At 39.5% G+C, this 14,520-nt stretch overlaps 3 protein-coding genes across 3 annotated transcripts; 1 reads left to right on the forward strand and 2 right to left on the reverse strand.

Moving 5' to 3' along the window:
* Window positions 1-3,057: 3,057 nt before the first annotated feature.
* On the forward strand, window positions 3,058-5,813 carry odf3l2a (outer dense fiber of sperm tails 3-like 2a). The gene is made up of 5 exons (XM_069152598.1): window positions 3,058-3,106; window positions 3,518-3,628; window positions 3,876-3,998; window positions 4,301-4,442; window positions 5,468-5,813. The coding sequence occupies exons 1-5, from the start codon at window positions 3,058-3,060 to the stop codon at window positions 5,811-5,813; spliced, it is 771 nt and encodes a 256-aa protein (XP_069008699.1).
* Window positions 5,814-5,921: 108 nt separating this feature from the next.
* On the reverse strand, window positions 5,922-9,081 carry ebi3 (Epstein-Barr virus induced 3). The gene is made up of 6 exons (XM_069152596.1): window positions 8,784-9,081; window positions 8,232-8,346; window positions 8,008-8,107; window positions 7,226-7,343; window positions 6,922-7,085; window positions 5,922-6,265 (listed from the first exon to the last, which is right to left on the reverse strand). Exons 1-6 carry the CDS (start codon window positions 8,878-8,880, stop codon window positions 6,110-6,112), a joined length of 750 nt encoding a protein of 249 aa, XP_069008697.1. The 5' UTR covers window positions 8,881-9,081; the 3' UTR covers window positions 5,922-6,109.
* A 140-nt stretch (window positions 9,082-9,221) lies between these two features.
* Window positions 9,222-14,494, reverse strand: LOC138200121 (rab GTPase-activating protein 1-like). Its single transcript, XM_069152595.1, has 8 exons — window positions 13,244-14,494; window positions 12,058-12,138; window positions 11,788-11,898; window positions 11,367-11,471; window positions 11,165-11,248; window positions 10,955-11,026; window positions 10,439-10,705; window positions 9,222-9,772 (listed from the first exon to the last, which is right to left on the reverse strand). Exons 1-8 carry the CDS (start codon window positions 13,352-13,354, stop codon window positions 9,542-9,544), a joined length of 1,062 nt encoding a protein of 353 aa, XP_069008696.1. The 5' UTR covers window positions 13,355-14,494; the 3' UTR covers window positions 9,222-9,541.
* Window positions 14,495-14,520: the final 26 nt, after the last annotated feature.

A 14,520-nucleotide genomic window follows, 5' to 3' on the forward strand; every position in this document is an offset into this window, starting at 1 on the left:
TGTGTGTGTGTGTGTGTGTGTGTGTGTGTGCGTGCGTGCGTGCGTGTGTGCGTGCGTGCGTACCACAGTAGTATAGTAGCTCTGCTCTTTCTCATTATAGTCAGATAATCCTCACTGAACTATTTTCAAACAGCAAATGTGATAATATGGATTCAGAATAACATTTTTATTCATATCACCCCCCAAAAAGAAGAATGTAAGATACTTTGTGCGACTTTACTTTGAGTTCATGTGAACGTCTGTGCCACATTTGAAGAAATTCCCTCAAAGCGATTCTGAGACATCAAATCCACAAACATTTGACAGATGAAAGGACGGGCTGACAAAAGGAACGGACAACCTGAAAACATAATGTCTCCACCAACGACTGTCGAGGACGTGGAGGTATGAAAATATCTGCAGGGCCATTAGTACAAAACTAGAAGGAACTCAGATGGCTCACACCCACACCGAAGCTACATTACTCTAATTTGGAAACTTTTTTTTATCTGGAAGTGGATCCAGAACTACAGAGAAATACACAAAGTGATGGTAGGCAATCAGGCACAGTATGCAGACTTCCTAAATTCTTGGCATAGTAGAGTTTACGCACAGTTTTAACCAAATCTTGCATCAAAACAGCTTGCTGCAACTGCCAAATATATTCAAAAAACAATAATATTTCAATAACCGTCTAAAAAAACAAAACATGAATAGAACACTAAACTGTCCAAAATGTGAAGGGGAGAGGAAATGTAGTAAATGTTTGCAGGTAGGAACAGGTATGACGAGTATGGAGTATGACAAAGGAAGCCCCCATACCACTCAGATCAAGGTTAATGAGCAAAAATATGAAGCATCAAGTGTTGGCCACACAGGGGCGCTATCTGCTCCTAAATTGGATTATTTCCTGCTTGCCCTATAATGTATCACAAACCATTTGGATCCGTGAATGAACTCCTGCTAACCAACAGAAAAAAAAACAGTGTGGAGAGGACTATAAAAAGGTCACATCTCATCCCAGTCCCATAACAATAAGCAATATTTTTGAACACTACTTGTTGTATTGTCTCAGTATTTATCTGGGAAACTTGAGACATTGATTGTGTTTCCTGTCAGCACCGAGCCGTGCAGAGAGTTCATCTCCCTCTGGTGACACTGCAGAGTCTTGTTACTGCACCTGTGACCACTCAGTCACTGGTGCTTAATATTTAACCAGTGTGGGGTTTTTATTGGTCATGGCTCTGCTCTAAAGGCTTTAGTTACCTCTGCGTTCAGGGACAGAATTAGTAGAATGGGAGAGCAAGATGGTTAATTTCTCCCCGAGTTTTGTCTTTGTCAAAAGTTAATCCTCCTTTGGGCTTTTCTACTAAAGATGACACTTTTCAGATCATGTCTTGGTGCTAAACTAGCAATCAAAGTGGCCCACGTGGGAAAATGGTTGAGTTCACTGGTTCTATAGCCATTTTGAAGACACAACATTTTCATCAATCTAAAAGATTATTTTCAGGAGCTCTGACACAATTTTTTACAGGTTAAATATGTATGTGATGTATTTTTTTAAAATCAAATTAGACAGAATAATAAACAAACCTATGTGTACCAATCTCACAACATACTGAAGTAAAAGTAGCAAAACAACGACATAAAAATACTACATGCTACAAATACTGCATTTAAAATACTTATGCAAAAGTATACAAGTAATTTCAGAAAATGTACTTAATGCAACAAAAATGAAAATAACTGTCCAGCAGAAAAACAGCCCCTCAAATATTATAAATGTTATATGTTATAAAAATTATTTCGGGGTGAGAAAAGATCCACCATCTCCTTGCTGATGGAAAGTTGTCAGCAAGGGAGAATCCTCTTGTCTCATCTGATCTCATTTGCCATTCCTTGAAAAATTCCATTTATTCAAAGCACAATCAGTTGCAACAAGAGGTCAGGTTGTGCCCTTGGTAATAAGCTTGTTCTTTGGCCATATACACTGTCTTTGTATTTAGACTTGTTAAGTGCTTTATTTCCCTCAATCTTAATGGTTTATTTTTCAGCTCTGAAACTAAGAAAGAAGTCATATTTTCACCATTTTCCTGTTGCAGTTTTTATCCTAAGTAAAAGAAAGTTCATCAGAAACATAAAAGCTGAGGATGGTCTTGTTTTTAGTAAAATAAAAATTCACCCCATTCCCCCATCATCATTTTTGTACAGTCCATTATGTGTATGTATATTAGATGAATTATTCAAATGAAAACACATGACAAATTTAAAGAGGAAGTTTCTTTTTATTTCTCTGAAAATGTTGCTGATTTGTATTGAAAAGGAAGTTTAAAGTAAAAGAAAGAAATACTGAAGTGCATGTGAAGTACTCAACTACAGTACTTGTATTGATCTAAATTTAAAATAAAACAAAAATGGATAAATGTTTAATATTCACCAGTCCACAGTTTTCCTTACAGCAATTTTCAGGTTGTCAAATATCAACCTGCAACAGAAAACCAGTGTAAGTCCTTTCATTTTTAATAGCTTGTTTACTTTGATGCTGTTACTTAGTGCATACATACTGTTGTGAGTTTCCCCACACATAATGCAGCGCAGTAACCTAATGCCTTGGAATAGAATGACAAATGAACTACATTACATGTTACTAACAAGATTAATGTTACAGTACTTTAAGGTTCTACCTCAGCAGAGCAGTTTCACTCTGAATGTGTTTACTCACATGCAGATGCATCTTCAGAGATGAATTTGTTCTTTACTAAACTTTCTCTGAGATGTTTCAGTCCCAAACAATCACTGGTTCACCTGTTGTGAGCCTTAACCTTTTTGTACCCAGGTGGTAACAACTGTTTCTCCTGAGGGGACCTTGGAGAAAAAGGAGGTGGAGACCAAGTTGGGGCGTACCAGAGCCTCGGTCAAGATAGGATTTCTTCACCTCATGATCATGAATAATTCAGCCTGGGAGGCAGTTGCTCACCTGGAGAGAGCCACACGAGAAAAGGATGTTTCTGAAGTGACAGGGGTCCCAAAAAGGAAGAACAGTGGACACGAGGAGGAAGGAAGAAAGGCTGGCAGAGTATGGAGGAGGTGGTGAAGAAACGGCCGATTATCTCTGCAAAAGAAAGAGGTCAGTTTTAGAAAGCTCTGTGTGTGTCTGTGTGTGTGTGTGTGTGTGTGTGTGTGCGTGTGCGTGCGTGCGTGTGCGTGTGTGCGTGTGCGTGTGTGCGCATCCACATGGACTGTATTAAAGCTGAACTGGTTTTGCTACGAAATCTCTCACAGCATTATACAGTCATCAATCCATGCTTGTTTGAGGTTTTTTACTTTGTTTAGAATTCAATCCCAAACAAGCAGCGGAAGAACGTTAAGATGCATAACCATAGAAAATAAGTCAAAGAGCTCCATATGGAAATCATCAGAGACAATGTGAGCCTGAGCCAAAGAGTGAGTGGGTGTACTATACCGCTGCTTGGAGCTGAATCTGTTGCATCATTTTCATCACCGTCCTCCTCTTCGTCCTCCTAATCCTCACGGTCAGGCCCGGGCCCCGGACGTTACTCTCTGCCCCCTACAGTTGGATACATGAACCATGACTTCACCAAGCCCAGCAGCCCTGCATACTCCTTCCACAGCCGCATGAGCAGTGCCAGTGAGTTTTTCCAATGTTAATCTGTAAATCTCTCAGAAAACTATGCTTTTTATCTGGCCTGCAGGGGCCTAGTTTTGGCTCCAGAAGTACAATGTTTTTATGCTAAATCCATTTAACTATATAACATTAATACTCACATTATATTGTCTTATGAACTGCTTATTTAATGTTTCTGTATTGCTTATAAATGCTAAGTGGTAGAGGTTAAAGTGTAGTCAAGTGTTTTTGGATTTTGTTTTTTTTGTAGTGGTCGCTGTGGACTCCAGTCCAGGACCAAGGTACCACATTGACGCCAAGGTCACCCGGTTTGGCCGGATGGAGATGCCATCTTACTCCATTTCGGGCAGAGGAAGGCGCATAGGGAATAAAGGTAATAAAAAGGTTTCAAGCTGCTCGGCCTTCATCGGGTATTTGATAAAGCATAACAGCAGCTCCAGGCAAGGTAAATTATTCAATCAGAAACTAGTTTAACTGCTGAATGAAACACCTTAAGCAAACAAACACACTGTCATCAAGGTAAAATTTGATAAAGAGAGGATTTTTCAAATTCTCAAAAGATAAGAGGCTTAGTAAATGTGTTTTCATCTGACACGAGTCACACATTCAGACATGGGAAGATGATGAAGAAAAGAAAATGCATCTTTCTAATTCAGTTTCTGTTGACGTGCATAGATGACCCGTCCCGGACTCCTGGCCCGGGGGCCTACAGCCCGGAGAAGGCTCCACCTCTCAACGCTCACCGCAGACCTCCATCCTACACCATCGGATCCCGAACCAGATACTGCTCTGAGGATGCCATACCAGCACCCAACAGGTGAAGTCAGGAGGCCAGGCAGATTGAAGGTTGAGGCTGGTGATATTCTGTATTTCTCTTATTGTGACCAAATCCCATAAATAGAACCACAAGTAATAACAAGTAAATCAAATAGTTTCAAAGTAAAATACTTCAGCAAACAGAAAGAAAAAAAAAGCTTCTATAAACATTAAGAGAAGACGATCTATACATTTATATTGCCGTTATATTCTTAACAAACCAAAGTAAAATACTAAGAAAAACAAACAATATGCTCCTGACAGCTGACAGCGATACACACATGAAGTTGCCAAACTGCCCACTGGCCCTGGCCTGCATGTCCATTGCTCGGTTTCATACTCCAACCTGATGAGCAAACTAGAAACGTGTGTGATCTACCACTTAGAGCAGAACAAAAACACAACAAGTAACACACACGGCACCGTGGCTGTAACATCAACCTTAACCAAACTGTTGGTGTTGCAGCCTAAACTCAACCACACAAACTCATTTTACTGCAAATTGAAGTGTTTTCCTGCTCCGTTTCACGCACGCAATAAACATGCCGATTGCTTCTATTCTGCGGGACAGCGGTACTTAGTGAAAAACAAACACTTTAGTGTGGATAGTGCATGTTTGTATCTTGTTGTGTTCGCTGCAACAGTTGCAGCTTCCTCAGCCTCCAATTTCAGCAAATTGTTGGACCCTCCCCTTCTGCAATACGGCTTCCACTGAGAGGAGAAGTGTCCAACAATTCAGACTCAAATTTTTGACCGGTATGAGTAAGCCATCCAGGAACTTATATTACACTTCACGTTGCCATACTTGTGTGAATGCACTTATGCACTCAAAATAACAAGTGTAAGTACACCAGTTGAGACACAACCTATTTCTAAAGATTTGTATCTTTAGTAAGAATGAATGGATTCTGGAAAGAGAGCCAAGGACAGACTGGTGTTGAATAGTATTGATAAAAACAGAGAATATCACCAGACTCAAATATAGCGATTCTGTCAACCTAATGGTTATTGTCTTCAATCCACCAGCTACAGCCTTCCCAATCTGCTGGGCTGTCAGGTTCCCCACAAGCCCTCCAGTGCCAGCTACACCTTCTCAGCCCGGAGGAAGGCTGGAGCTCCCTCTGAAGATCTCGCCATGACTCCCGGACCGGGAAAGTACAACAGCACCAACCCAAACATTTACCACCAGCGCCAACCTTCCTTCTCCATGCAGAGCCGGACTAAGAGACCCAATTATTCCTCTGCTATGCCCGGCCCCGGCACATACAGCCCCGAAAGGTCTCACGTGCACCTTCCCAAACCGCCATCCTTCACTCTGGGTGTTAGACACTCTGAGTTCATCACCCCACTTATGCTGAATGTAACTGACTGAGGATTTATTTCAGATGCTTTATTTTTATTCAGTTTTTCCGATGATGTTACTTTAATTATTTGTTTTTTCAAAGATAAAAGACACAGTAAACACAAACCAACAGCATTACAAAAAAAAATACAAAGATAATAACAATTGTGATTGACACGGTACAGATAATATCCATTTATTCCTTTATAAATTAAACAAAATATCAATAACTTTTGCTTGCATTGTTTGTGCAATAAAATAACAAGGAATGAAACTGCTGACTCAACAGGAACCAGGTGAATGAAACAGGAAGTAAGAGGGAGTCTCTACGGTTTTGTTCTTGGGATTGTGATTTTTACAGGTGAACTCCAGTCACTGCACTTGCCCAGACCCAGCAGCTCCTTCGCACACACCTGGAACAGGTATGCCCTCCCCAGGGTCAGTCGCTTCAGCTCAATCTTGGTGTTCTCAGTTGGACCCAGCTGGAGGAAAAAATGTAGGATAAATATCTTTTAAAAATCTGTATTAATATAAAGTCGGGAGTTAAAAAAAAAAAAAAAAACTCAACACAATGGCTGATGTTTGTGTGTTGATAAAATGGTTATCAGCTATAAAGAAGACTTTTAATTCACAGTTTATAAGATGCAAGTGAAGGATTTATTATTTGTTTTATGAATCATTTAATAATGCTTTTATATTAACAGGAAAAACTTGTCGGTTAAAAAGTCGAAAAATCAATGCAATTATATACTTTCGTAATCATTACTAAATACAAACAAAGCCACAAATGTTTCCTGTAATTTGTAGCCTTCCAAATTTTTTTCTAGAAAACCAGAGAGGACAAATGTTCGAGGTCTGCCAGAAGAATTTTAGTGGCACAAATGATCATACATATATAAATCTATAAATAAATCTCCAAAATCCAAAAATATTACGAAATTGTGTATTAAAAGCTGAAGTCCACAGATGAAGGGGATTTCTGAAGCGTTTAACATGCCGTTAAACTCATTTGAGGTTGCCCGGAACATTTGGGTAATTTTGAACTTCCACGTGAAATCTGTGTGTCAGATGTGGAGTTTTTAAATCACATTGCTGTTCTTTCTACACAACAGTAGGTTTAGACAAAGATTATTCTTACATTGACAGACTTTGGGGTACCCCTGTTTTCCCACTGGTACATTATATGGTATTTTAAGGGGAAGATGTCCATATTTGTCCAAGTAGGGGGAGGAGACCACTCCACCAACAAGTTATTGATATTATGAGGGGAAACCCGGACTTTTACGGGAGAGTCTGGTTTCACTGCAGAGAGATAGAGAACAGGATTTTAGTTCAGAAAACCCCTCCAGAAAACCACGTGTCTTTATTGCTATTAGTCAAACAGCACACTCATTTCTTTTTAAAATATTTTAGATTGGATTATGCCTGATGTCAGCTCTCACCTATATCCTCCAACATAAAACTTAATAGATGGGAGCTGCTTCCACCAGAATGAACTGCTGTGATGTTGATGATGTAGTCGGTAAGAAGTTTCATGTTGGGCAGGTGGCAGTGCCAGAGCTGAAAACACAAATACATAATAATATGCCATGTTGGTATTATACTCTACCTTACTTTCAACTCTGTGTAAATGTTTTATATCCATTCTTCATATCTTTTTCATGTACTTGTATTTCTCAAATATATATATATATATAAAATAAGTTCAGTAAATGAAAATCATTTGCATTTCTTTCTTTCATTTGGACAGCTTCCTTTTAAAAAATTCACTCAAATAATGAAATCATAATAGTAAAAACATACAATAAAGATATAGATATATGAAGCTGAAGGCTGTATACTTGGGGCATATACTCAACAAAAGGGGGATTCCCTCAATAATTAGTACATAATTATGATAATTAGTAACCAAGCGCAAAGCTACTTATTTTTCATATCTTGCTGACATACTTTTCCTCTCAGTCCCACAAGACAAACTTCTGAGTCTATTACAATTTTAACAAAAGAAACATGAAGAGGGATTTTCCTAAACTCAGCCATTCCCCTGCACACTGGAGTTTTTGGATCACTATCAGAGAATAAAACCACAATACTGTAAATGAAAAATCATTATGCTTGTTTCATTTAGGTTAAAATCAGGTTGTGTGTATCCTGGAAAAAAACCCTCTCCTGGTGTAGATGCTCTATCTGCTGATCCTTGACACAAAGATAAATAAACTGGTACCTGTTCAGAGGCGGATGATGGTGCGGAGATCAGAGCAGAGGATGGAAAGCCAGGTGAGATGAGATGGCATTGCATGGTGCTCCCCTGCCTGTGTCTCTCACTGAGAACACACACACATTTACACAGATTATCTCCTGCGTGATGATTGTAAAATGGAGCCTGTTTCACTAAAAGTGGTTTTGGTCAGCACACAGGGAGAGGACTGGTTGTTATCACCGATTTACCTGTAAGTGGCAATGTAGTGTGTTGGAGGGGAGATGGAGGGTTCAGGCCAGGAGCAAAGAGTCACATTTGGATAGCTTGCACACCAGCAATGCACTGTGGGAGAGGAGGGAGGGTCTGGTGGGAGAAATGAAGTTTTGTCATTTACTGTGCAACATGAGCATAGCATCAAATACAGAAAATATGCTTGCTTTTACATAAAAGTTAGGATTGCATTGTTTATTTACTGTTGTTATTCATTTTAATTGTTGTTTCCCCTTGTTTTCATGTACAAATTTCTGAAGGAAAAAAATGAAGGAACACTTGAATCTAATTAATAAAATGTAAACAAAATATCTCAAATGAAATCAAAATAAATGCAAAATGCTGACTAAACTCTTAACACACATGTGAATTTCAGTTCATAATAGCAGCGTAGAAGACATTAAAAATAGCATTTAAAAACTATTACTTTCTAATGTAATCTTCATTGTTAATTTATAGAACATTATTCAAGGGAAATACATACATAACCACCAACACCAAAAATACTGTAAGAATAGATTGGTACTCACTCCCTGATGTTGCTCTCAGCAGGTCCAGTGCTTCACTTGCAAGAACACACATGAGGAGAGTAACAGTGACATGAGCACTGCCAAACATCGCAGCCATCAGTGCTTCAGAGGAGGAATTGTTAACTGACACTGGTTTTGTCCAAGAGTTTTAAAAATGCTGTAGACACTGCAGGAATATACTTCTCGATTATTCCTTTGTTCTTCGCTCTATTTCTCTCTGTTATGGTCTAGTCCCATCTAAGTGTCAAAGTTCATAGACAACAAACTATATTTCAGCCTGTTACTGCTGACTTCCCTCGGCATGTCAGAGCTACAGCATGAGCAGCATTTTAAAAGCTTTCAATATGAAAGAGGAACAGCAGACTTTCCTTCAGAAAGAACCGTCTTGCACGAGGTTTCGACTGATGAGTCAGGTTTCCTTACGTTATAAACAAAAAATTTGGGTCATACTTCCTTTATTGTTGCATTGACACTGTTTGCAAATTAAAGATGAAGAAAACTCACATGGCACATGGATTAAGTTTACAGATCTATAAAGGACTTCATCAGTGAATTGTTGTAAAGTGTTGAGCAGGCAGGAAAGTCCCTGTCTGACATCACCTGCATGAATTCTCAGGTACTCTCCAAAGTCAAAGTTTATGCTCTAGACCACCACCTAAGCGCACATGCAGAAATAGCATCAATGTTCAGCTCACACTTCAATAGAGGTCTGATCCTCCTCTTGTGTCCGGTTACCTGCACATTCACATTCCAGCCTTTCAGACATTTTCTCGATTGTCTCTGTGGGGCCACAACAGCTTCATGGAGCTCCATCCAGAGAGGGGGGCACTGTGGAGTTTCCAACCCACTGTAGGAGCCCCATCTCTGGGTATGCTGATTTTGTGAAGACCCCCACTGGAAGTCCGCAGGGAGGTGAAGGTCTTACTGATCCAGCTGTTCTTTGCTTCCTGGAGATCGTTGGCCAGAATTCCCTTCTGGTGCTCCAGCTCCTGTAGGAGGATTACACAGGTGTATGATGACAAATGCAGCAGAAAATGTAAACTTTACTGCAAATCAAATGCATTTGACGCTTTTTTTTTTTTGTAATTCAGGAAGAAATAACAATAATGTATAGTTGAAGTACAATTTCTTTTTAATTTAAAGCAAGCCAAAGTACTTACATTTAGCACCAAAAGTAATAATGTACTTTGAATGTACATAGTGATATGTAAGTATTCTTCAAGTATATTATTGTACAAATCAAAGTGTAAATATTTCGTGCAACTTTTTCAAGCTTCTGATATTAGATTCTGACTTGTATTTCGAGTGTCAGGTTAAAACTGACAATCTTGTTGATATATATATATATATATACACACACATATTATATATATTATATTAATATATCATATTAATATATATATACTCGTACTTTTAAACTACAGAGCTAATTGAGACACTGCCTGAACTGTCTCAAACCCATTTAATGAGAAACTGCATTCTGTGCTGCAGTTTCTTTTGGCTTATTAGCTGACACATGCAAAGGTACCTCTGTATTTGCCTGAACGATTTATTGGTCTTGTGCATGTTAATTGTGATATTAAACTTTGTGACAGAGTATAATTAGCTTCAGTGATCTGACTGCATTTATGGATGCTCTGATGGTCTGGTCCTACCTGGATCTTGCACTTAGCCTCCACCATCTGGAGTTTGGTCTGGGCCAACTCCTGTTCCAGCTCCCTAATCTGAGTCCTGAGGGCCTCCTTCTCCTGGTCCTCCCTCCTCTGCTCTGCCTGTCGGGGTCCTGCGTTGTTCTCCTCCCTGCCTTGTTCAGACGTCCCTCGGCCTTCTGTCTGTGCTGCGGTCTCTGAGTTCTGACTAGAACTGGGTGGTTCATCTGATTCGACAGCGTGCTGACAGTAGGAGCAAACCTTTATTGAACTCTGCAAGGTGAAAAGAGAGCGCAACGGGCAGATAGATTTAACTTTTCTGTCCCGAACATGACAACCAGCATCCACCAGCTGCTGAAGATCATCGCGACTGAGAAAGTAAAGCAACTGAGGCACTTTTTGAAACAGAAAAGAGTTTGAGAGGGTTGAAAACGATTTCCTGCAACAATTGTATTGAAAGTGAAGTATGGCAGAAGTAAAAGGAAAGATAAAAGTGGGACAGCACCACAGGAATACTCTCACCTTGAGTGAATCTAACTCCTCTCTGTGGGCGGCCTGCTGCTTCTCCAGACGATTTGTCAGCTGGGAGCATATCTTAGAGGAAAAGCATCGGATTTTTATATTATTAAGTAAAAACAGCAGCAGCAATTTTTTATGAATATATCTATTTCATATTATATCCATTATTAGTATATTTTGTATAGTTTACATCCTACTGTTTTAAATTTGTACCTGCTTGTAGTCTGCAATGATACCCGATGACCGTTTGACTTCCTGCTCAGCCTTCTCCATCTCTCTCCGAAACACCTCCTTCAGCTTTCAGAGGAGAAAACATCTTTAACACCTGCATGCTTGCAAAATTACATGTCAACAGCTACTGTATAACGACGATAAGGTGCTATTCAATCATCAGACATCTGGAAATCTTTCTTACCATTGCAGCTTCCTCGTCTTTCCCCTTCTTCTCGTCCTCCGTGGCCTGCAGTTGATGTCTGGTCTGTAGAAGATCTTTGGTTAGTTCATCCACTCTGTCCTCTGCCTGAAAAAAACAAAACATGTCAGTCAGCTCAAGATATCAGCATCAGGTTCAACAAACACAGCATTTTCTCACATCATGAATGAAATGTTTATCCTTGTGCCATGCATACAACTATGCAGTCTGCAGTGACATAGACAATACCAGAAGTTTTTATAAGACATACCCCGAATGTTACAGTTTTAAACAATACGATTTTGTACTTTAATGCTGAAATGTAAAAATTTTAATAAGGTCACAGTTTGGTAATTTTTATTAGTGGTTTCTCCAGGCTTTTTTTTTTTTTTACCCTTTTGTAGAGGGCAGTAATTAATAGTACCTTGTCCAGAGCGTTCCTCAGGGCGATCTTGCCGGTGATCAGTCTGTGGGCCAGGTTGTCATTTTCCTGCTCTAGACGGAGGCTGGCCTGCTGAAGCCGTCGGTTTTCCTTCTGAAAACCACATAGGACAATCCATCAGGGTCTGAAAACTCAAACTCCTGCATTCAAAAAGCTGAAGAATGGAAATCAGCACATTTCAGAAAATCAAGAAAATGTAGCTTTGAAAAGACAAATTTGAGGACTGGAGTTTTAGAGACAAGAATTTCTAACCATTTGCTTGTCCAAAGGATCTTCTTCATCATCCATTATTTGAAGTTGGCTTTGCCTTCGTTTAGCTTTCTTTGTCAGGACCTGAGGTCAGAGAGTCAAGGCTAATTAAAAACAATCAGGTAGAAAAACTGTCAGATTTGAATGATCTGAAGACGGCTATCTCCTCCAAACAGATATTGTGCCAGATGTGGGATAAGTACGCCAAAAAAATAACAGGCCTCAGAAAGAGATCCAGATCAGGATGAAAAACAAGATAAGACACAGGACTGTGCACATGGGGAAAATGATACAGTAATTTAGGAAGCATAAAGGAATAATAGAACAGGGAAGGAATTTTTCTAAAGCCTGAAATGACAATTTACATATCTCAAATATCTGAAATGAACGATCAGAATTAATTTCCTTATATCTGGGTACACAAATCTGTCGAGCAGAGAAATTGGTTTTGCATTATGCTTGTCACTGCAGTCAGCTCAGGCAACAAATGTAGGAAGACTCTAAATGTAAGTTTTGTATCTGCAGGTTTTTAAATGCACTACAATAATGCAAAAGTGATTTTTTTTTTTTCCATGTTATATCACTGCAAGTAACTTCACGACAGCTCTTTAGAATAAGTTTGCAGTATACCTTTACCATTACCAGAATCATGTACTGGCTCTGAGTATACTCAGCATTCAAAACAGGATTATTTAATACAAATTTGAATGTCAAAGGAAACAGAACTTGCAGATAAAAGGGACCTTCGAGAGTTTAATGATAAGACTCTATTTGATATCAGTGATGTAAGCAGTGTTTTACTATTGTGGCAGGTTGAAGCAGGGCTTTTTTATGTGGTGTTAAATAGTAGAATCTATAACAACAGAACAAACAAAAAGCAGATAGTTAAATTAGGTCAACATATTTTTTTGCATGCTAAATTGCCTCTTTGGCTCTCAATCAATGGTGAGTAAAAATTCCTCTGAAATGAAGTCCTCAGAAAATTACAGCCGAATGTGGCGTAAAATGGAGATATTCAAGTAAAGTAGAGGCAGTACGAAATTAATGAAGTACATTTGAGTAAATATATACTTAGCTACATTCTACTAATGCCTAAAAACCGTGGAACGATGGTTCAGCTAGATGTGTTGCTCTCGAACCAAAGAAGAAAACTTATGATTGAATTAATCTATGCAAGAGGGAATCTTACTGTAAATCGAGGTCCTGTTTCAGCCACCAGGCAGGCAAAGATCTCCTCCTCGCTCATCTGGTCAATAGCATGGGCATCACAGGCCGTCGCCACGGACACCTCTTCCATCATCTTGCCCCAATATGCAGCTGCAGGAGCTGTGTCCTCTCACACCGACAAAAACAGTCACCGTGTTTATCATGCAAAACCTCCAATTCCAACCAGATTGACCTAGGCCAAATCCACCGGGAGTGTTGAGTATAAGGTCAGGCCTGAATGATGGAAGTATCTCGTGTATCAGAGACGTAACTTGACTTCAGAAAGATGTGGTCGTCTGATTTTCAGCCAGTCCAGCATGTGAGAGTAAACAGGAAACATCCGGATAAAGTCCAAGTCTTCCCAGCACAAGGAAACTCTGTTTATAGTCCAAAGTTGAATAACGAAGAAAGATACTCCATCAGGTAAAGTGCAGCTCACTTACACGCTCAAATATCAAACAAGTAGTAGTCAGAGGCAGTTACACAGTGAAATAGTGTGTTACAGGTACAGGAAGCAACAGGTTCAACAGGATTTATGAGACCTGAGAGAGTGTGAAAGAAGGACAGCCAAACACACCCATAACAACGCTGACCTTTCTTATCACCTCACCTGTCCTCTCTTACACACACACACGCACACACACACACACACACACACACACACACACGACTCTGATTTGACTCTTTTTTTTTTTTTTTTTTTGTCATAAACTTTAATTCCAAACATTTCTTCTTTCTCTTTTTTTATTTTTGTTCACACTCTCACCCTCTCTGGCACTGATGCTGTGTGAACCTGCCAGACTGCCAACTAAACACTGTTAATGTATGCAAACAGTGAATGGTGTGGCATTCGTGATATTTCAGCCCGAGGTGTTGGCGTGACACAAACCTGTCACTCTATTATTGTCACATGCTGAGCAGCCTGACAGGTCCAGCAGGTAAAGCCATTATTACCACAACAAAGAGGATTCTGCACCTCTGCCCGTAAATGACACCCACTTCTTTTCGCCCCACATGAAAAGATACCATTTCTCTTCATTTCAGTTCTGAATGCTCTCATTTAATTATTCCCGATGACAAATCAGTTCATGTCTTCCCCAAGTTTCACTTCCCTTCTTTTAAGCTTCAGTGTGTAGCTATTTTTCACTTCTGTCTTCGATTGTACTTTCAGTTTTCATACGTATTCCTCAGCAGATTTTCAACTCTTCTTGCCGTAATGTACGTCTGGGCTTTTCTTTTCTTTTCCCAGAAACGGTGATT

The sequence above is a fragment of the Embiotoca jacksoni genome, unplaced genomic scaffold (genome assembly GCF_022577435.1).
Source record: "Embiotoca jacksoni isolate LCO1_2020_lvr unplaced genomic scaffold, fEmbJac1.0.p SCAF_18, whole genome shotgun sequence".
NCBI classification, from domain to species: domain Eukaryota; kingdom Metazoa; phylum Chordata; class Actinopteri; family Embiotocidae; genus Embiotoca; species Embiotoca jacksoni.

Excerpts from the sequence above, each read along its gene's own strand:
- odf3l2a (XM_069152598.1), top strand. The coding sequence starts at position 3,058 with ATGGAGGAGGTGGTGAAGAAACGGCCGATTATCTCTGCAAAAGAAAGA. Across the intron at positions 3,107-3,517 it reads TATCTCTGCAAAAGAAAGAG|GCCCGGGCCCCGGACGTTAC; the intron begins GTCAGTTTTAGA and ends CCTCACGGTCAG. Across the intron at positions 3,629-3,875 it reads CAGCCGCATGAGCAGTGCCA|TGGTCGCTGTGGACTCCAGT; the intron begins GTGAGTTTTTCC and ends TTTTTTTTGTAG.
- ebi3 (XM_069152596.1), bottom strand. The coding sequence starts at position 8,880 with ATGGCTGCGATGTTTGGCAGTGCTCATGTCACTGTTACTCTCCTCATG. Across the intron at positions 8,347-8,783 it reads GCTGAGAGCAACATCAGGGA|ACCCTCCCTCCTCTCCCACA; the intron begins GTGAGTACCAAT and ends TTCTCCCACCAG. Across the intron at positions 7,086-7,225 it reads TTTTATGTTGGAGGATATAG|TGAAACCAGACTCTCCCGTA; the intron begins GTGAGAGCTGAC and ends ATCTCTCTGCAG.
- LOC138200121 (XM_069152595.1), bottom strand. The coding sequence starts at position 13,354 with ATGATGGAAGAGGTGTCCGTGGCGACGGCCTGTGATGCCCATGCTATT. Across the intron at positions 12,139-13,243 it reads AAACAGGACCTCGATTTACA|GTCCTGACAAAGAAAGCTAA; the intron begins GTAAGATTCCCT and ends CTCTGACCTCAG. Across the intron at positions 11,899-12,057 it reads ATCCTTTGGACAAGCAAATG|AAGGAAAACCGACGGCTTCA; the intron begins GTTAGAAATTCT and ends TGTGGTTTTCAG.